Source organism: Entelurus aequoreus, linkage group LG16, assembly GCF_033978785.1.
Source record: "Entelurus aequoreus isolate RoL-2023_Sb linkage group LG16, RoL_Eaeq_v1.1, whole genome shotgun sequence".
NCBI lineage: Eukaryota > Metazoa > Chordata > Actinopteri > Syngnathiformes > Syngnathidae > Entelurus > Entelurus aequoreus.
Window position 1 is genome coordinate 43302077 of NC_084746.1, and position 21607 is coordinate 43323683.

At 40.6% G+C, this 21607-nt stretch overlaps 1 protein-coding gene across 3 annotated transcripts in view; it reads left to right on the forward strand.

The window, feature by feature from the left end:
- The first annotated feature begins 261 nt into the window (after positions 1-261).
- The window catches only part of myo10 (myosin X), a 130360-nt gene continuing 109014 nt past the window's right edge, over positions 262-21607 (forward strand). For 2 of the 3 annotated variants that reach the window (XM_062023043.1, XM_062023045.1), the window contains exon 1: positions 12427-12754. In XM_062023043.1, coding sequence (XP_061879027.1) covers positions 12734-12754 — 21 coding nt within the window. In that variant the 5' untranslated portion in view covers positions 12427-12733. Of the gene's footprint in view, positions 277-12426; positions 12755-21607 lie in introns of those variants that run through there. The other variant, XM_062023044.1, reaches the window with a different exon arrangement.

The following is a 21607-nucleotide window of genomic DNA, read 5'->3' on the forward strand; positions in this document are numbered from 1 at the left end:
AAAATCTACAAACACCACGCAATAGTTAAAACTGATCAAGGCAATATAACAGCACATAAACTCTGCACACAATTATAAAAAAATTATATAAAATCACACAATAAAAACACACACTTCATTAAAACACACCTTCTCGGTGAACACCAGCATTACCGGGTGTGTGTATTTATACAATAAGTTCAACTTCACGTTCTGTGTTTTGTTTCTTCTTCATTCAGGATTTGAAGAATTAGCAGTTGATCATCTCTATGAAGCCCCGCCAATGAGGAGATTAAGGTTTGTGTAGTTAAAACAACATTTAGTATCCACACTCACAGTGAGTCAACAAAAACAATAATGCATTCTTCACATTAGCTCTGGTTTCCCGTAAACTTCACAACCGATTTCCACTAAACTACCCAACTGATTTCCAGGAAATTACATAAATGATTTTCCAGGAAACCTCACAACTGATTTCCAGTAAACTAACCAACCAATTCCCAGGAAACTACACAATTGATTTCCGGATTTCCAGGAAACGTAAATGATTCCCAATAAACTTTGCGCAGTGAGTTTTACTTTTAGCTTTCAGAGGCTGTTGGCTTTGACGCTAAATGATGCAGTGACCCAGCAGAACCAGCAAGTGGTGCTGCACTTACAGGACTTGAAAAGGGAACAGGATTAAAGTATTTACTCAATTAAGTCTTTTTGCGCCTCAGTTAAGTTGTTTTTGTTTGTTTACTTTTTTATCTCCACTGCACGTTGCCAAAACAAAACAATTTCTGCAGTTTGACCTCAGAATCCCTTTGAAAAAATCCAGCTTCTGGTATCGTCCATCTTTAAACATCTAAAATAGGCACAGGAAATGTTTGTTTTCCTCTTCCTGTTTTGGCTCCACTGGAAGTTTGGACACGCTAGCAAGCAGTCACTTTGACAACATAAACACACAGCATGTGGACAGATCAACTTTAAAATATGGTTTCTCTGTGTCTAGTTACAGTACATGTTGTAAGAACGACGCTGCTATGTGTCTAATTACTGCATGTAGTGAGTACGGTGCTTTTTTGTGTCTCGTTATGTTGCATGTAGTGAGTACGGTGCTTCTACTTAAAAGACCTAATGTCGACCTTGACCTCCGTCTGAACTACCAACTGTTGTCCCATGTCCTGTAAGTGATACTTAAAAAATCCTTGAAAAAATGGTCGCACAGCCACTAAATGAACACATGGTGTCAGATTTACAAAGATCCAAATACCACGCTCTAAACAGCCTATGCAAACAATTAAATAACGTGTACTTGGAGTGGGCCTGTTGCATGTGATCTACTTAGACTGCACGTGCAATTGAAAAGTGGTGGAGACGGCTTTATTTAAACGGGGATTTTGTGTACATACAGGCTTTTAAAGTTAAAGTTAAAGTTCCAACGATCGTCACACACACACTAGGTGTGGTGAAATTATCCTCTGCATTTGACCCATCCCCATGTTCACCCCTTGGGAGGTGAGGGGAGCAGTGAGCAGCAGGGTGGCCGCGCTCGGGAATCATTTTGGTGATTTAACCCCCAATTCTTTTGGTGATTTAACCCCCAATTCCAACCCTTGATGCTGAGTGCCAAGCAGGGAGGCAATGGGTCCCATTTTTATAGTCTTTATTATGACTCGGCCTGGATTTGAACTCACGACCTTCCAGTCTCAGGGCGGACAGTCTAACCACAAGGCCACTGAGCAGGTTTTATCATAATACCACGGAGACGATCATTTTCTGCACATACATGTATGCACCTGCCTGTGTTCGCAACGAATGTGTTGTGCGCGTGGCTGTGGATCGCATCACCAGCGCATTCGTGCATCTGGAGTGACTCAAATGCAAGAAAATTAACAATTGAAAAAACATATTTTCATATAGGACATATAGTAATAAATTTCCTAAATGTAAAAACAATTTACGACATAAAAAAAAAAAAACGCCAGCAGACACCAAAACGCATTAATTCAAATCATTTTAATCAGCCCCATAAGTCATCCAGCAGCAATAACATTTTAAAAGGAAATTGCTGAATAGACGATACGTCTAATATTTTTGATTTCTGACCATCCAAAATATTGACACACACACATGTGGGACGGAGGATTCTCTGTCCATTGTCTGTCTGTGCAGCGCCAGCACTGATCCTGCAGCCGTGTGTGGAACTGTCAGTTTGCGCGTCCATCAGACACGTGCTTAATAAAAAAACGAAATAATTATATTTGCATCTTCTCCTCCCAGTACTGTGGGCATTTTGATAATCAGCATATATATTTGCATATTAATGAAGACAGCGACGCAAAATGAATTGCCCGACATATTCTGCTCACTTAACAGACCAGTCCACTTTGCCCACGTTTAGTAGATCAGTTTTGCGTGTGCTATCAGGTTTACACGTGATTTAGTATACGCAAACCTTTAGTAAATCAGGCCCTTAGTATCTAACTATCTTTTAGAACTTTTTCAGTCAGGTTTCAGGGCAAATCACTCCACTGAGATGGCCCTGGCAAAAAGGACAAATGATTTGTTGCTAACTATTGATGTCAATACATCATCTATACTTGATCTCAGCGCTGCCTTCATCACAACATTATTTTGGATCACATCAAATCATGTATCGGTGTGTCAAACTTAGCATTTTCTTGGTTCAGCTTCCATCTCACAAAAAATAAAAACTGTGCATCTTATAACAATGCAACCTCTGAGTACATTAAGGTCACCTGCAGAGTTCCACAAGGTTTGCTTCTTGGCCCGGTATTTTTCGGCCAAAATACGTCTGCCACACTTTTGACTAGGACAAGAAAGTTCGATTATATTACGCCTATACTGGCTGACCTGCATTGACTCCTGGTACACGGCAAGTGCGACTTGAAGGTTTTATTACTTAGTACAAAATATTAAAGGGTCTAGCACCATCTTATCTTGCTGAATGTATTTTACCTTATGTTTCGTTTCATAAAAAACGCTGGCTCATTAGTGACTCCCAGAGCCCTAAAAAGTCTGCAGGCTTTAGAGTGTTTTCCATTCAGCCTCCAGTACTCTGGAGTGGCCTACCAGCAACAGTTAGACTTGCTAGATCAGTAGAATTATTCAAGTCCCGCCTTAAAATGCATTAATGTCTTCTGGCCTTTAAATAGACCCCTTTTTAGACCAATTGATCTGCCTGCTGCTTTTATGCTCTGTCCCCCTCTCCTGTTTGGGCATAATACCATGGCCATGGTTAATTTCTGGAAAGGTACCATTCTGGGGGAGATGTTAGCTGCTCAGTGGCCTAGTGGTTAGAGTGGTAGGTCGTGAGTTCAAACCCCGGCCGAGTTATACCAAAGACTGTAAAAAATAGAACCCATTACCTCCCTGCTTGGCACTCAGCATCAAGGGTTGGAATTGGGGGTTAAATCACCAAAATGATTCCTGAGCGCGGCCACCGCTGCTGCTCACTGCTCCCCTCACCTCCCAGGGGGTAAACAAGGGGATGGGTCAAATGCAGAGGACAAATTTCACCACACCTAGTGTGTGTGACAATCATTGGTACTTCATCTTTAACTTAACTAACCCAGATTAAGACCTGAGTTGGACCAATCATTGGAAAACTCCATGGACCACTTTTCCACATCTCTGCATAGCTGACTGGATGAGCCTGGAAGAAGATATACCCCCCCTCCCCCATGAGTATCTGTTGGTTTCCCGATAGACTGGACTCCTTCTTGATCTATTATTTCCATCCATCCATTTTCTACCGCTTGTCCCGTTCGGGGTGGCGGGGGGTGCTGGAGCCTATCTCAGCTGCATTTACATTTAAAGTTAAAGTTAAAGTACCAATGATTGTCACACACACACTAGGTGTGGTGAAATGTGTCCTCTGCATTTGACCCATCCCTTTGTTCACCCCCTGGGAGGTGAGGGGAGCAGTGAGCAGCAGCGGTGCCGCTCCCGGGAATCATTTTGGTGATTCAACCCGCAATTCCAACCCTTGATGCTGAGTGCCAAGCAAGGAGGTAATGGGTCCCATTTTATAGTCTTTGGTATTTAATTAATTTAACAATATAAATTTGACTATTCACTAACTGTACCCACTTGACATGCATTGCTGCCCGTCACCTTGGAAGGGGGGTCCCTACATCTGTGATCCCTTTTCAAGGTTTCTTCCTTTTTCCCACTCTGGGGTTTTTTGATTATTTCCTTGCCCGGATGTGGATTTAGATCAGGGGATGTTGTATTTTTGTGAAGTCTTTGAGGCACTTGTGATTAAGTGCTAGATAAATACAATTTGATTGATTGATTGATTGATTGATTATATGTTTCTATGTTACACTGCATTTAGTCACGAGTTGTGTCTTTTGAAAAAAAAAAGTATTAAAAAAAAAAACTAAAACTAAAATGAAATAATTTAGGAGGGTTTAACAATAATTTGGGAAGCATTTAGTCACTCTAAAAAGGCCTAATGACGCCATTGGTTCAAACGCTTGATGAAAAACGTAATTGATTAAACAAAGACAAATTAAACAAGACCCCTAGAGGGGGGGGTCACCCACATATGCGGTCCTCTCCAAGGTTTCTCATAGTCATTCACATCGACGTCCCATTGGAGTTGTGAGTTTTTCCTTGCCCTTATGTGGGCTCTGTACCGCGGATGTCGTTGTGGCTTGTGCAGCCCTTTGAGACACTTGTGATTTAGGGCTATATAAATAAACATTGATTGATTTATTGATTGAAGGCGTAAACATGTAAATATTTCTGTGCTTCTGGGTTATAAGTTGGGACGACTGACACATGCGTAGAACGCCTCAATGACCCAATGATTGATGGATGGGTGTCATGATCTGGCAGTGCTCTGCTGCCGCCTGTCTGCTTTGTGTTGCACTGCCTGGTTTTCGGGTTTTAGGAATAAGCCACTTGAGCGCACACCTGATACCCATTTCCTCCTGACGACTTAAGCTCTCCAGTCCATTCACCGGGGGCCAGTAGATTCCTGATGATTTACCCTTGCAGTCGTGTTCATCTCCTCTGCCTTAGCTCCACTCATGCGTCTCGTTTCCTGTCGCTCTGCCCATGCGCTGCATTGTAGTGTTTACCGTTTCCTCTCCACACCTTTTGTGTGCGTTCTCAGTTTCTCCGCACCCTTTGTGTGCATCCTTAGTTATTTTTCCTCAGTCCTTTTTGAGTGCGCCTTTTGTTATTATTCATATTATTTCTTCTGTGCGTTGGGGTCCTCCAATGGGAGTGAATACATGCAAGAGGGAACTGGTTTACAATCACATAATCTAGACACGTATACGCAGATAGTGTGTGCACATACACAAAAGCAGTTCCAGAGAAGCAATTAACAATTTGTTGTTACAATAGAATGTTAGCTAACATTAGGTAACCTAATCGTCATCATTAGCTGACAGTACACAAAGCTAATGTACGATTCTGTAAGGCGTAAAAGAGCGAGATATAATGCTTAAGTCTAGGGGTGTAATGATTGATGGATGTATCAATAGATCGATTTACATTCCAAGTTTGCCTTCCAAAAGTTAGGTATTGATCCAAGATCGTTTTAAAAGGGAATCGATCGATTTTATCGATACTATAAAAAGGAAAACATTTGATTTAAGAACGGCAGACTTTATATGAAGTTTAGCACTTTTAAGGATAAGGACGTTAAACGTTAAGTCTATTTGCCAGTCTGTGGCTTCATCTAAAAAAATGGCAGATGTCTACAGTGGTCGAGAAAGGTCATAAAAAACGCAAATGCCACAAAACAATATCATCATAAATGAGAACACAAACTTTCAGCTACAGCACGATTGCAAAAGCCACAACAAAGATAAACGACACAACCCAATAATATAAAGACTTAACACAACTTTAAGCCACAAAAGACGCGACTGACACAACTGAAGCGACGCGCCGACTTCGAGAACACAAGGAGAAGTCGTTTCATCGGAAACAAATAAATACAAGCGATGGATGAAAGAGGCTATGGAAATTAGGAAGCAAGGGGCCAACACCGTCAACAGGGATGAGGGGGCTTACATGCACAACTGGGATGCTGTTTGTCATCAGGAAGAAGAACAGATACTGTATGGCCAGGTGGGGGAACTTTATTTAGCAGATAAATCTACTCTTAAAATGTTGGCTACAGTATTTTTCATGAAAATGTCTTGAAAGTTGAAAATGAGAGCAGAAAATGTTTCCCTCTTGTTAATTCAACCTAAAGTGTTGGTCGCACTTTATTCAAATAAGATGTAAATACATTTGGTCATTAATTGTTGTTTACTGGCTTGTTTGTATCCATAACTCATTTACACATAATTCCCTTACAAGAAGTAACAGGAATATAGGAAACTTCTCCTGCAGTGTCCAGTATACAGTATTTATTTCACCGTCACAGTGCTTGATTTTGTTTTGCTAAAAAGTTACTGAATCGAATTCAATTCACTGAATCATTTTTTTCCAAAAAAAAATTATATTTTCTCTGAATTATATCAACAACCACAAACATCGAATCGGATCGTTGTTAAAATCAATCGTTACACCCCTACTCATAATATATTGGAGAGTTAGCGCCCGTAAAAGGTACCAACAGCCCCTTTAACTCAATAATTAGTTTTTTAGCCCATGTAAACATACTGAGTGTGTGTCTGGGGGGCGGTTTAGAATAAAGTGGGCGCCCTACATAAATAAGTAATAATAAAGGACCCATGGCATCCAGATGACCGAAATTTACTAACAGATTCTCTTTATGTAATTTTTGCTCCTGAAAATGAATCTGACAGTAGTTTCCCATAATATAAATTATTTTTTCAGTAATCATGGTAATAATAACTAACTGTACTTGGAAGTCAGACTTGATATGCTGCCCCCTCACCGCATAGACAGTGTGGACAAAGGCATGTAGCGAACTAATATTTTTGATCACTTCATTGCATGTTTTCGTTGCCCTGATCCATGATTACTTCAAAACTGATAAGGGTAACATTGTGAGCAAAAAATAACTATAAAAAAATCACCATTTCTGGACTTCCCAGCTCTTTCATCTCCTCTTCATTATACACCATAGTTATTGTTTCCTTATACACTTTCAGCATTTCCTCAAGCATCTTGAAGAAAACCTCTGTAGAAGAGGACACAAAATAGAATACTAGTGACTTGACTTCTTTTTCTCCAGTTTTTGAGCGCCAGGGTTGCTTTTCTTTGCACGTTATTCTGCAGGTTGGGACAGATGTGTGGATCGATACTGAAATATCGATACCGCCGATACCAGATCTTTATGGTCTAATATCCATCTTAAACTCAAAATATTTATACTTTTAATACTTTAATTCAGGGCTGTCGAAACATTTTCCACCAAAGGCCACATACTGAAAAGTCAAAATATGCGGAGGCCATATTGATATTTTTTCATTAAAAAAATGCTAAAAACAGATATTGTGTCCACTATGTATTATGGGTGACCAAATATATTAGTATTATTATTAATTATTAGTTAGAACATTTCAGCTTTTCATACACACCGATTTTTTTTGCTCTTTTTACTATTGTTGTTCTCCCTTAGAATAGAATACAAATAATAATACTGTCTGTACAAAAATATTAATGTTCAATTACACTTGTAACAGTATTTAACATGGTTGTTGTAATTTTTCAAATACATTTATAAATTAGTATATTTTTTAAATTAACTAACTAAACTTTGTTTGTGTTTTAAGTATATTTTATTTTTGATAGCTTCTAATATACTGAACAAAAAATATAAACGCAACACTTTTGTTTTTGCTCCCATTTTTCATGAGTTGAACTCAAAGATCTAAAACTTTTATGATATACATAAAATACCTATTTGTCTCAAATATTGTTCACAAATCTGTCTAAATCTGCGTTAGTGAGCATTTCTTCTTTGCCAAGATAATCCATCCCACCTCACAGGTGTGGAATATCAAGATGCTGATTAAACAGCATGATTATTGCACATGTGTGCCTTAGGTTGCCCACAACAAAAGGCCACTCTGAAAGGTGCAGTTTTATCTCACAGCACAATGTCACAGAAGTCGCAAGTTTTGAGGAAGCGTGCAGTCGGCATGCTGACTGCAGGAATGTCCACCAGAGCTGTTTTACCGTGAATTTAATGTTTCTTTCTCTACCATAAGCCAAAGGTGTTTCAGAGAATTTGGCAGTACATCCAACCAGCCTCACAACCGCAGACCACATGTAACAACACCAGCCCAGGACCTCCACGTACAGCAAGTGCACCTCCATGAGCGTCTGAGACTAGCAACCCGGACAACAGCTGTGACAATTGGTTTGCAACACCAAATAATTTATGCAGTAACTGTGAGAAACCATCTCAGGGAAGCTCATCTGCATGCTCGTCGTCCTCATTGGGGTCTCGACCTGACTGCGGTTCGTCGTCGTAACCGACTAGAGTGGGCAAACGCTGCCATTTGTTGGCGTCTGGCACGTTGGATAGGTGTTCTCGTCATAGATTAAGCCCGGTTTTCACTGCTCAGGGCAGATGGCAGACAGATAATTTTTCCACATTATTTGAACGTGCTGATGCTGTAGTGAAAGCGAGAGAAGAAGCAAATCTTCGTTGACAGAAATGTTGAAATGTTATATTTATTCTACACATTTTTACAACATTAGAAACTATTAGTAAATAAGAGGGTACTCAGAGGGTGTGATAACTCCTGGAAATTAGTGGCTTTTAATGGCCAAAGGTATAGATGTGTGTGTCCAAGTTAAAGGAAACGGCAGGCTGTCTTCTTTTAATAGATTTATTACAATCTTTGGCAAGCGAGGTAATGTTTGCTGTGGTATGGAACAATATGGCACACAACTGTCAGAAATGCAGCCAATATTACATACATATAATGTGTCATGACACATGCAAAACTAAATTATATACAAGAGGATAAAAGTAAAGGATATTAAATGAGCTCAAATATACCTACAAATGAGGCATAATGATGCAATATGTACATACAGCTAGCCTAAATAGCATGTTAGCATGGATTAGCTTGCAGTCATGCACTGACCAAATATGTCTGATTAGCACTCCAACAAGTCAATAACATCAAGAAAGCTCACCTGTGTGCATTCGCGTGTAGCATAAAACGTTTGGTGGACAAAATGAAACAAAGAAGGAGTGGAAGATTTCACATGTAAACAAACTGGTGCGTCACAGTCCACACTATGGGGAGTTCAAGAACCGCCGAAATTAGTAGGACGAAACGATGTTCACCAAATACGCTCATCAGTAAAGAATAAACACAAACATATTAAACAGTGGGCTTTCTAACAATTGGGAAGGTTTGTGTCGTGTTTGTCCTCAAACAAAAAACATACAAAAACAAAAACTAAAATTTTCCCACATCTTTTTCCATTTACCGTATCAATCCTTTTTTTAAAAAATGCTCCAGGAAGCCACCAGGGCGGCGCTAAAGAGCCAGAGCCGCGGGTTGCTGACCCCCGGTATAGTGGGATTGATTGATTGATTGAGACTTTTATTAGTAGATTGCACAGTACAGTACATTTTCCGTACAATTGACCCAAAATGGTGACACCCGAATACGTTTTTCAACTTGTTTAAGCCTCGGGGTCCACGTTAATCAATTCATGGGTCCCATCATGGGGCCCGTCCCCCGCCCGGCTCTGACTTGATGGATTGATTGATTGATTGATACTTTTATTAGTAGGTTGCACAGTGAAGTACATATTCCGTACAATTGACCAGTAAATGGTAACACCCGAATAAGTTTTTCAACTTGTTTAAGTCGGGGTCCACTTAAATTGATTCATATGATACAGATATATACTATCAGATATATACTATCATATATACTTGTTCCGCCACTGACTGAATACATTATTTTTAGGTCCAAAATTGCAGAGGTGGGACCAAGTCATTGCTTTGCAAGTCACAAGTAAGTCTCAAGTCTTTGCCGTCAAGTCTCGAGTCAAGTCCCGAGTCAAGACAGGCAAGTCCCGAGTCAAGTCCAAAGTCAAGACTAGAAAGTCTCAAGTCAAGTCCCAAGTCCTGCATTTTGAGTTTCGAGTCCTTTCAAGTCCTTTTAACCACAGACTAATATTTTACACAGATTGTGTATGCTTTTAAAACACTGTATTTATTTATTAAAACAAGTGCATTTGAAATTGCAGGAAAAAAAATAGTGCTGACATTGCAATTCATAATAGCACTATTAACCAGTCATTTTAATAGTTTAAACAATTTTATACATTTAACTCATTCATTTGCAGAATAAACACATTTGCAAAAACAAACATTAATATACTATTGGTTGTATTTTATGAAAATAATATAACCACAGAGTTGAGAAGGAGCAAAGATCTTCAATATTTGTATGTGAAAATAACAAATAAATCTTCTGGGGGAGGATGACGCCCCTACAGGGGTTTGCTTTACAAACTTTCAGCCCCACCTAAAACAAAATTCACCAGCCGCCACTGATTATGATGCATTCTCATTTTAGGCAAAATATAAGACAATACTTTAACAGTATAATTATAACCAGGAATAAGTCTTCAAGTAACAATATTCAAATACTAACATTGTTGGGTAAGACAGCATTTGGTTTTATTCTGAATCCAGTGAAACAGATTAGTGGTTACTTTTAGCTGATATAAAGACTTTCAGGTGTTTATATATGTTTAAGTATTTGGCAGACGCTTTTATCCAAAGCGAGATACATAAAAAATACATATATAACAATCACTGTAAACATGATCATTTAAGGGAAGAATGTAATAGAAAATATCAATACAAAGTGTCAAGACAGAATAAACTCTCTGCTGCTGCAGCAACAGAGATACAGTCTATAGGTCCCTAAGATATATAGATATCTAATGTATTCATACATTGTTTATGTAGGATATACGCATGTATATATAACCTAATCATATTGTTTCTTCAACTTAAAAATAGCTGACCGTTTTTTTCCCCCTTCTCTGGGATTATAGTCCCAGTTTTTATCTCGGACGTCTGGTCACTTATAGCGTATAAGAATATTATATTACTGTTAAGCAAACTATGAATAATAAAAACGCCAAAACATGTGTCCGTTATCATAGCTACACGTATGACAAAAAAGCGTGTGAAAATCAGTGGTATTCAGTGAGGTAAAATGAATTAAATGCGCTGACAGTTCATTGTTCCTGCCAAATGAATTGCACTGAGTGGAGCGGATCACCACTCCAAGATGGCGGCCCCGCGTCTCGTCTGCGCCAGTAGGCAGTAGCGCTCAATGCTGCGTACCCTTATAAGATGTCTATGGTTATAACGTTACAGTGAGTTTACTGCCTCACTGAATAAAAGTCATGTTACTTAGCCAATAAACTTTATCTTACATTCAAAACTTACCCTTCTTTGTGCAACTTCAAATGTCGAACGATGTTGGAAGTTGTTGCGTCTCCGTCTGTAATATTCGAACTGCGTGATTTGCATACTGCAATTCGTTTTTTGTTGACCAAGTCGTAGTTTTTATACCCGAACGAAACCAACTTTGGCATAATTGTTTCTCACTAGCGCATTGTTTGACAACTCATGTTCGGTGGTTGTCCTGCAATTTGATTGGATGAGAGCTGTGGGATGAAAACAACGTAGATCTAATTTGATTGGCTGTTGTACTGAGAGCACTGAGCACACCAGCTGACAAGCAGCACACACGCTTATAGACACAGACGTAGAAAATGAAAGATACGGAGCGCTCCCAAATAACTTTTTAATCTTTGGGTTTTGGGGAAAGTAGCAAGTCATGTCAAGTCAAAAGGCTCAAGTCCAAGTGAAGTCACAAGTCATTGATGTTAAAGTCTAAGTCGAGTTGCAAGTCTCTTTACATTTTGTCAAGTCGAGTCTAAAGTCATCAAATTCATGACTCGAGTCTGACTCGAGTCCAAGTCATGTGACTCGAGTCCACACCTCTGCAAAATTGTGATATTATGGCCAATGTTGTCAGCATTAAGGGGGGCCCTTTAAGACCGAATTAGGGCTACAAACAAAATCTTGTTTAGGCCCACTAAAAACTCAGACGGTTTCTCGGTCACATTGCAGCCCAGCACTCGGTGGGATGTGTAGATTTTGCTTCCAGTGCGACCCCAAAAAGGGACAAGCGGTAGAAATTGGATGGACGGATGATTGTTTTCTTGATTTAAAAAAAAAATAGTTACTTCAAAAAGAGTCTTTTGAACGATCTGGCACCACATAAAAGAGCCATAAAAATATATCTTTTATCCAATCGCATAGAACACAGTAAACATTTGCTTTGTTACGTCACAAAGACGAAATAATTCAAAGGAACAACCGATTACCAACATCACGTGACATGTAACCGAATCGCTCCAATTAGCATGTGTTCAAAGCGTCCAGCGGGGGGCGTGCGAGAGGCAAACGGCGGCGAAGAGGAAGAAGGAGGTAATAATGTGGGCGGGGCTTCACTCCTATTGTCCGTTGGTCGTACGGACGGACTGGAGTGACTTTTCAAAAGTTTGCACGGCGTCCACACCGTTTGTGCTCCCGGTGGGACCAGCTCGACCACCGGGCCCGAACCAGCAGAGGGACGCGCGGGTGTGTGTACGCACAGGACGACGCCGGACGCGGGAGGACTTTTTGGGAAGAAAGACATAAGTTTTTTGTTTTTCTTTTTCTTTCATCCTGCCGAGGATCCAGGAGGAGGTTCGTGGAATGACACACGAGTGGGATCATCCTGTTGGATTAAGATAAACTGGCAACATGGACAACTTCTTCACGGAGGTAAGAAAACTGCTGCCCTTTTACTTTTCTTATGCATATGTGACGTCATGTTGCATTTACCTGGGAGTTCATCGAGTGCAAAAAAGTCAGCACTGACAATGGAGCCTGTGCTTGGAGCAAATGAATGTATTTATGAATGAATGAATGAATGTAAAACGGGGGGTGCTGGAGCCTAAGGGACAAGCGGTAGAAAATGGATGGATGGATGTAAAGCGTCATATCAGAGAACAGTGCTGGTCTGCCTGGATGGAGTCCCAGTAGAGCTCAGGCATTTCCTCCTCCTCCCAGAGGAAGACTGGATGTGGTTTTATTGACACTTTCATGACTGTCACATGGCTTGTCCACATCCAGGAGACTTTGACTGGCATCCTACTTAAAGACTAGAGTCTTGGTGTTGGCCCTTGAACTATCTGACAGTGTGCCAGCTGATGTGACTACCAGCATCAGACCTAGACTTGGGAGTCAAGACTAGATTCAGAAAATAAAAAAGCAACTTTGCTCTAGCTTGGAAGTTGACCACCGTTTTGAGAGGATGATAGTTTTTGACCTAATCAGGGCTCAAATTAAAGGTTATTTGTCCTGACTTCAGAAGACAAAAGCCTCTAGTACTCCAGCTTTAGTACTGGACCAAAGACATGTTACTTGATGAAGGACTGGTAAATGTACACTAGTGTGCCGTGAAATACAGTCTGGTGTGCTGTGGGAGATTATGTAATTTCACCTATTTGGGTTAAAAATATTTTTTGCAAACCAGTAATTATAGTCTGCAAATGATGTGTTGTTGTTGAGTGTCGGTGCTGTCTAGAGCTCGGCAGAGTAACCGTGTAATACTCTTCCATATCAGTAGGTGGCAGCCGGTAGCTAATTGCTTTGTAGATGTCGGAAACAGCGGGAGGCAGTGTGCAGGTAAAAAGGTGTCTAATTCTTAAACCAAAAATAAACAAAAGGTGAGTGCCCCCAAGAAAAGGCATTGAAGCCTAGGGAAGGCTATGCAGAACGAAACTAAAACTGAACTGGCTACAAAGTAAACAAAAACAGAATGCTGGACGACAGCAAATACTTATTGTGGAGCAAAGACGGCGTCCACAAAGTACATCGGGACATGACAATCAACAATGTCCCCACAAAGAAGGATAAAAACAACAAAAATATTCTTGATTGCTAAAACAAAGTAGGTGCTGGAAATATCGCTCAAAGGAAGACATGAAACTGCTACAGGAAAGTACCCAAAAAAGAGAAAAAGCCACCAAAATAGGAGCGCAAGACAAGAACTAAGACACTACACACAGGAAAACAGCAAAAAACTCAAAGTAAGTGTGATGGTGTGATGTGTCAGGTCGTGACAGTACACTTACTTTGAGAGAAGAGCTATATAGGTGCATGGTTGGTTATGGTTTAAAGTCATATCCAACAATTGCGACAACGGCTTTTTACTGTCAACTGAGTTTCGTTTTTTTAATGATTTCTGCTGGTGGTGTGCCTCCGGATTTTTTAAATGCAAAAAGTGTGAAAAACACTGGGTTAGAGAATAGGTCGCAAGGTTTTGGACTGACTTTGGACTTGCTGGAAGGAAAGCTGGAGCAGGTATCTTAAGGTCGAGATCAGAGGGTGGGATCTTGTAGTCCAGCCAGTTGTTAGATATTTATTTAGCGTCATCAGACCTTTACTACTTGAAGCACTGTACCAGATGAAGTGTGACTGCTAGTTCAGAGGTAGATTTGATTTTCAATGCAGGGCGACAATTTTGGACCTTAGAACAATCCTAAATACTGTAGTAGACTGGTTAGAGCAGGGGTGTCAAACTAATTTTAGATCGGGGGCCACATGGACAAAAATCTACTCCCAAGTGGGCTGGACTGGTAAAATCACGGCACGATAACTTAAAAATAAAGACAACTTCAGATTGTTTTCTTTGTTTAAAAATAGAACAAGCACATTCTGAAAATTTACAAATCATACTGTTGTTGGGGCTTTTTTACACTGACATGTTGTGGTTAACAGTATTCTATCTTTATTTGTCGTTATTTATACTTTCTTAATAAACTATGTGATAACGTTAATCAGTCAACTCATTGGTGTTAATTTTAAATTTATCAAGATAAAAAATGAATATCAAAATCAATTACAGGATGTTATTTATGTAGTTTGCTCGATTTCCTCAACTGGTGCACCAACATCATGTGGTTTTTTTTTTTTTTTTTACATATGTAGCATAATCTACAAATATGCAAAGAATTGCTATTGTGACATCCAGTGGACACATTTAGAACAGCAGTTTCTTTCATTCAAAAATTTTGTCTCATTTTTATACTTAGCAAACTCATTCCGCGGGCCGGATAAAACCTGTTCGCGGGCCGTACGTTTGACAACCCTGGGTTAGAGAATCTGTCGCAAGGTTTTGGATTGTCTTTGGAATTGCTAGAAGGAAAGCTGGAGCAGGTATCTTAAGGTCGAGATCAGAGGGTGGGATCTTGTAGTCCAGCCAGTTGTTAGATATTTATTTAGCGTCATCAGACTGTGGGTGTGTGAATAAGCTCTGATGATGACGAGGCCATCAAACCGGTTCTTGTCCTCGGGTGTAACGGTTGATCTGAGCAACCGTTAAACATTCCCCCTTCCGGGTTGGCGTTCCGAGCCAGTCGGGCTCCCAAGCAGCGGTCAAAGTTCACATGAGTGAGAGAGCACTAGATGCTGTGCAAACACTCGCCTCGTTGGGAATGTTTCTGTGCTCTCGTCTCAAATATCATCTGCGATGTGCTGGTTAATCGCCGTGGAAACAAAGAGGCCCACCTGGAAGTGTTGGACTGGGAGCTGAGACGACGCCATCCTAATAGGTCCTAGGTGTCAAAGTCAAGGCCCTCGGGCCAGATCCGGCCCGCGAATGAACTATCTATGGCCCCCGGGATGATATCATATTTGATTAGTATTAGAACCGGCCCGCAGGCCACAGCCGCCTGCTGCTGTTTTGCACGCACCAATACTTCATTCCCCACAATACAACGGTAGCCCGCGAACTCATCGCAGCGCCGCAAGTGGGCCTCGGCTTCATTATTCATCAGCATTCAGAGTAGATGTCAACTTTCAGTAACCCTCCTCCCCAATAATGGCTAAACGGAAGGTGGATGGTGAGAACAGGGCGTTTCAAGCCAGGTGGGAGGCAGAATACATGCTCACGGAGGTAAAAGGCAAACCTTTGTGTCTTCTGTGCGGAGAAAGTGTAGCTGTAATGAAAGAACATAATCTAAGAAGGCACTATGAAACATCAAAGAAAAACAAAGACTAGACTATGGACACGGAACAAAGGCTACAGAAGGTGGAATAATTAAAACAAGGTGTTAAGTCCCGGCCGGCTCTGTTCACAAAAGCCACATCACAAAGCTATGGTGTCGTTTTGATAACTGACACCATGTTTAATTATAATTGTAATATTTGAATGATGATAAATGAATGTGTTGGGGCAGTATGCGGATTTCACCAATGCAGCGGTTTGTGGAAACAATCGGTTGCTGTTCCAGACATTTTTAATAAACTGCCAACGTTAGAATGCTACACAGGAAGTGCTTAATGTTTAATGGCTTTGTAAAAACACTTGAGTCCAAGTCCAAGTTTCATTGTGTTCTTCATGGTGTTTTTTAAAACTGCACCAATTTTTTCCTCAGAGTTTTCAACTTACGTCAAGTGTTTTGCCAAGAGGATTATTTGTAGTATGTACATTTTCAGAATGTACTTGTTTTATTTTTGGCCGAAGTAAGACAAAGAAAAGAATCTGAAGTTGTCTATATTTTTAAGTTATTATGCCATGATTTTATCAGTCCGCCCCGCGTGGGAATCGATTTTCCTTCATGTGGCCCTTAAGCTAAAATGTGTTTGACACCCCTGACAAGATGCTAACAGGCCTTTAAATGACTTGTATAACGCTTTTCTACCTTCAGGGCACTCAAAGCGCTTTGACACTATTTCCACATTCACCCATTCACACACACATTCACACATTGATGATGGTAGCTGCCATGCAAGGCCCTAACCACGACCCATCAGGAGCAAGAGTGAAGTGGTTTGCTCAGGGACGCAACAGAGGCGATTAGGATGGCGCAAGCCGGGGATCGAACCAGGTCGAGCCACGCCATCCCAGGTCAAAGAAACATGTTTTAATTAGAGGCTTCATTAATCTGGTTTTTAAAACGACACCAAGATCAACACTGTTGTGAAAACATGCCTCAAGTTCCATGCCCTTATTTGCTCCACTTGCCATGTCTCATGAGGTCTTTCACAACAAACACACCCTGTTGGTCCTTCAACTGGTTTGTCACATGAGAAGAATCTAGTCCACTAACACTTTTGTGCTTCTTAACTTGGCGACACCTGCTGGTTTGGAGTTTCCTTTCTGAAAGACTAAGTTGAAGGTCTGGGGCGTGTTGGCAATGTCTGTCAGCGTCATTAAACGACGCACAACTTCACAACATCAGCTTTGATGTTATCAGACGATAATGACTCACAAGTCATTTCTTCTTCTGTCAAACAACATAACCAGCCTGCTTGGCAGACGTGAGAGTTTGTGCATGTTTAGACACAGTTGGCCTGTTGGAGTTTCGCAGGTTGTGTTTATATTTGAACATTTAAAGTGAGGCGTCACCTAAAAAAAACCAATCGGAGCGCAGGTGGGCGGGCCTCAGGTGTGTGTGTGTGTATACATGCACACGCCACAGTGTCAAACACAAAGTTATTCTGCAGTGTAGGCACATCGCTCCCATGTTGTCAGAGAATCCAAACAGAAAGTGATGTTAAAAAGTATATTCCAGACTTTTTAAGACTTGAGAGTTGAAGGCATTCCTCATTTGATGTTTTCTCTGACTTAAAGGGATCGTATTATGATTTTTTTTGTACATTTAAAACCCTTCCTTAAGGTCTACATAACACGTAATGGTGGTTCTTTAGTCAAAATGTTGCATAAATTATGTTTTACAGACCGTAAAACATAATCTATGTTTTCTGCTTTCTGACCGTCTCTTCAGGATGTGCCGTTTTGGGGGGGGGGGGTTTATTTACGTGCCTCCACTTCCACGGCATCTTTGTTGTCGTTTTTAGCGCAACCATAGCGAGTCTACTGACAGATATAAGTATATAAAACTATACTCTACTTTGTATTAGAAATGACAACGGCGGAGAATGCATGTGCATGTGCATGTACGAGCCAGTCTGCCCCACAACAAAATAGCAGAAAGGGAGCCTATTCACTACAGCGCTGACTACAATGGCGGATAATATAAACGGATCATCCGATTACGTTTTTCCCAACCAGTGACATTAAAGGTTTATCAAATTCCTGGTAGGAAGAAAGGCAATATAGTTTTATAAATATCTCTGCAATGCCTCCATGGTTTGATTTAAAATTTTCGGAACTTATGCAAATACAAAATACAAAACAACAGGTACCCAATGGGTGAGAAAAGTTGGGTTATGGCTGGTATGTACTCCTGCGTCCCCTCTGACAGCGTCTTGGTTCTTTTTATAGCTCTTTTGTGGAGGCTGGCGCGTGACTTGTAATTCTCTTCCCAAAACCCTAAGGGGCAGTGTTTTCTATTTGAGCAACCACAACTCTTGCTGACTATCTTCATGTGAGAGAGAGCGGGAAAGAGCACTTCCTGTGTGTAGCAGTGGTTGTAAACTTGTAAAGAATGGCGTCTGAAGTGACATCCACTTTAATGTTGGTGCTGGAACCAATCCTTTTGAAGGAACAGTCCTTTTTATTGTTCACATTGCTTCGAAACCGGAAGAGAAGATGTTCGCGAAGGTGGGCTGTGCAACCCCTGAACGAGTTGCAGCTGAGGATAGGCGAATTTGCAAAGCTTTTCGACCGTTTGGGACATTGGACAAGAGAGAGCTATGTAATTGAAATAACTATTGTAACGATCTGCTGGTGTTAATGTTTATGTTCATGTGTTATCGATGTTCAAAGCTCTCTTGTTCGTGAACATACCGTGCCTGAAATATGATTGACGGAGAATGAGGAAGTGTTATGTGTGTGTGTGTGTGAGAGAAAAAGACGCGTGTGCATGAGAAGGAGTGTCGGATTTGAACTAGTTATTAGCACAAGATTGGCAATAAAAGTTAAAAGAGCGTCATACTTTGTCTAACTTTTTCTGGGCGCAACAACACAATATGCCGAAAAATGACACATTCAGTAATTATTTTATTAACACATTAAGATATTAAATGCACAATATCAGTTTGCATGCAAATGTTCAATCACTGTTGCTTGATTTCATAACAATAATTTGTGCATTTCAAGCACAGTGTCTGCTATCCTGTGCTCCAGGTACCCTTTACGGCAAAAGCTGACCAATAACAGCTCTGCGGTCCATGTCGCCGCTGATATGAAGCTAGAATTTTTGGAAGGCGCACCGTGCACGTCAGGGTTTGCGGGAGTGTATGCAGGGGGAGGAGCAAGACAGCATCGCTTATGTAAGTTACGTGACGCAAGAATATAAACCAAGCTTAAAGGGGAACTGCACTTTTTATTTATGCCTATTGTACACAATCATTATGAAAGACGTGACGGATGTATTTTTAAAATGCATTCTAAATATTAAATAAACGTAAATAAAAGTCCGCTTACAGCGCATCAAATGGGAGCTCCACCATTCCACCCATAAAATCTGATAAATAACCATTGGAAAAAGTACCAACAATACTCAATTTACATTTTGTTACTTGAATATTAGCCAGGTATTGGTGATATTGTTATTATAAGCGCTAACACAGACAAACTATTTATAGCGGCGCCATTATTCACCTCGGTCGCCGCGATCATCTGCTGGTTCCTCGCTTCATTGCTCCCTGTAAGCCAATTTTAGATCATAAATCATGCATCTCACCAGGACAGTGGATGTGATAATTCGTCAAGTTTGGACACTTTGACCACCATTTATGATCTGAAACTGGCGAGGTAGACACGGAAAGTACTTGTTCCCCCCCGCCCGCCCACCCACCCCATTTCTTCTCGAGGATTATGAGACATTTTTTTTAATCTTAAATGGGAATATTTGAGCATCCAAGCGTCTGCATCCTAATGACAGCAGACCTTGTACAGTAAGTGATGTTTATTATCTTTGTTGGCTCTCATAAACCTACTCAGTGGCTTAGTGGTTAGAGTGTCCGCCCTGAGATCGGTAGGTTGTGAGTTCAAACCCCGGCCGAGTCATACCAAAGACTATAAAAATGGGACCCATTACCTTCCTGCTTGGCACTCAGCATCAAGGGTTGGAATTTTGGGTTAAATCACCAAAAATGATTCCCAGGCGCGGCCACCGCTGCTGCCCACTGCTCCCCTCACCTCCCAGGGGGTGATCAAGGGTGATGGGTCAAATGCAGAGAATAATTAGAATAACCTAGTGTGTGTGTGACAATCATTGGTACTTTAACTTTAACTTTAATAAAGTCTGCAGTGAGCAGAAATCAGTGATGGGAAAAAAAAAAGCAAACGTGATGCGCTTTTTACTTTAATGCAGCGCGTATGCTTAAAATGATCAAAATATATAAATATTAAATGTTATTTTAAATATGCCTGTTACTACATTACATATATAATTACATCATGTATAAAAAAAAAACTAATGTAGGTTTGGATGTTTTTTAGGGGCTATATAGGCAGAATTGAACGGCTCCATTGTAGGTGGACTTTTAAACGCATTTATTTAATATTAAGAATGCATTAAAAAAAAAAATCCATCCCTCATGTTTTTCATAATGATTGTGAACGATCGGCAAAGTTCCAAAAAAAAAGTGCAGTTCCCCTTAAAGTCTGATCTAGTCGGTCTGCAGACTATATCTGTGGGCGGGGCTTGAGTGCTATGTAGGCTAGTTAGCTAGCATGTGTAATAAGATACCTGCTAGCTAGCAGCCTGAGAGGAATTTAAATAGCTTGCAGAACGTCTGAGAACAACTGGGAATTTTTGCAATTCCCGACCAATCTCCTCCAGCTGACCAATCAGACGACGTCCGCAACATCCTGTCTCCTGCTGCTTGTTTTAAGAAGATGATTGTCTGAAGTAGGCTGCTAGCTTCTAGTTATCAAGTAACACTCGCTGAAGGAAGCAGGACGGCTGGCAGCGGGCCAGGAGCGCTCCAAACTACTTTCACGGCCCTCGGCCAGCTGCGGGTCTGCCAGCGGCTCCGCACGGAATCAAATAATGCAGTGTCTCCCACTTTTGTCTTCATTTGCTCCTCCAGCTGCAGCTGCTTCCAGCAACTTTCACATCTTTGTCGTTCAACTTCAGGGACCTTTGCTGACTCTGATCTGCTAATAATCAAACTCACACACACAACCTACAGGTTGTTCTGTTCGCAGACATTAGCGTCAATGGAATTAACTTTCTGAAAGCCTCAAAACAATTCTAAAATAACAGCAACAAAGATCCATTAGCGCCAACTGGCTTCTTAGCCGTCCCACTTCTTTTTGAGTGAACACTAACTTAAACTTGCTGACTCATGAGGATAGTATTGATTTGTTCAAATTGCAGCCTCCATTAAGATTTTATTAACGTGACTTTGCGGCATTAAAAGCTTTTTACAAAGCAGGAAGTTGTTAGTCAAGTTCTCCATCAACTAAAAGTTTTTAAAGTACCAGTAGAGTGCATAAACAAGTTGCCTCTACAGTCGTGGTCAAAAGTTTACATACACTTGTAAAGAACATAATGTCATGGCTGTCTTGAGTTTCCAATAATTTCTACAACTTAAATTTTTTTGTGATAGAGTGATTGGAGCACATACTTGTTTGTCACAAAAAACATTCATGAAGTTTAGTTCTTTTATGAATTTATTATGGGTCTACTGAAAATGTGACCAAATCTGCTG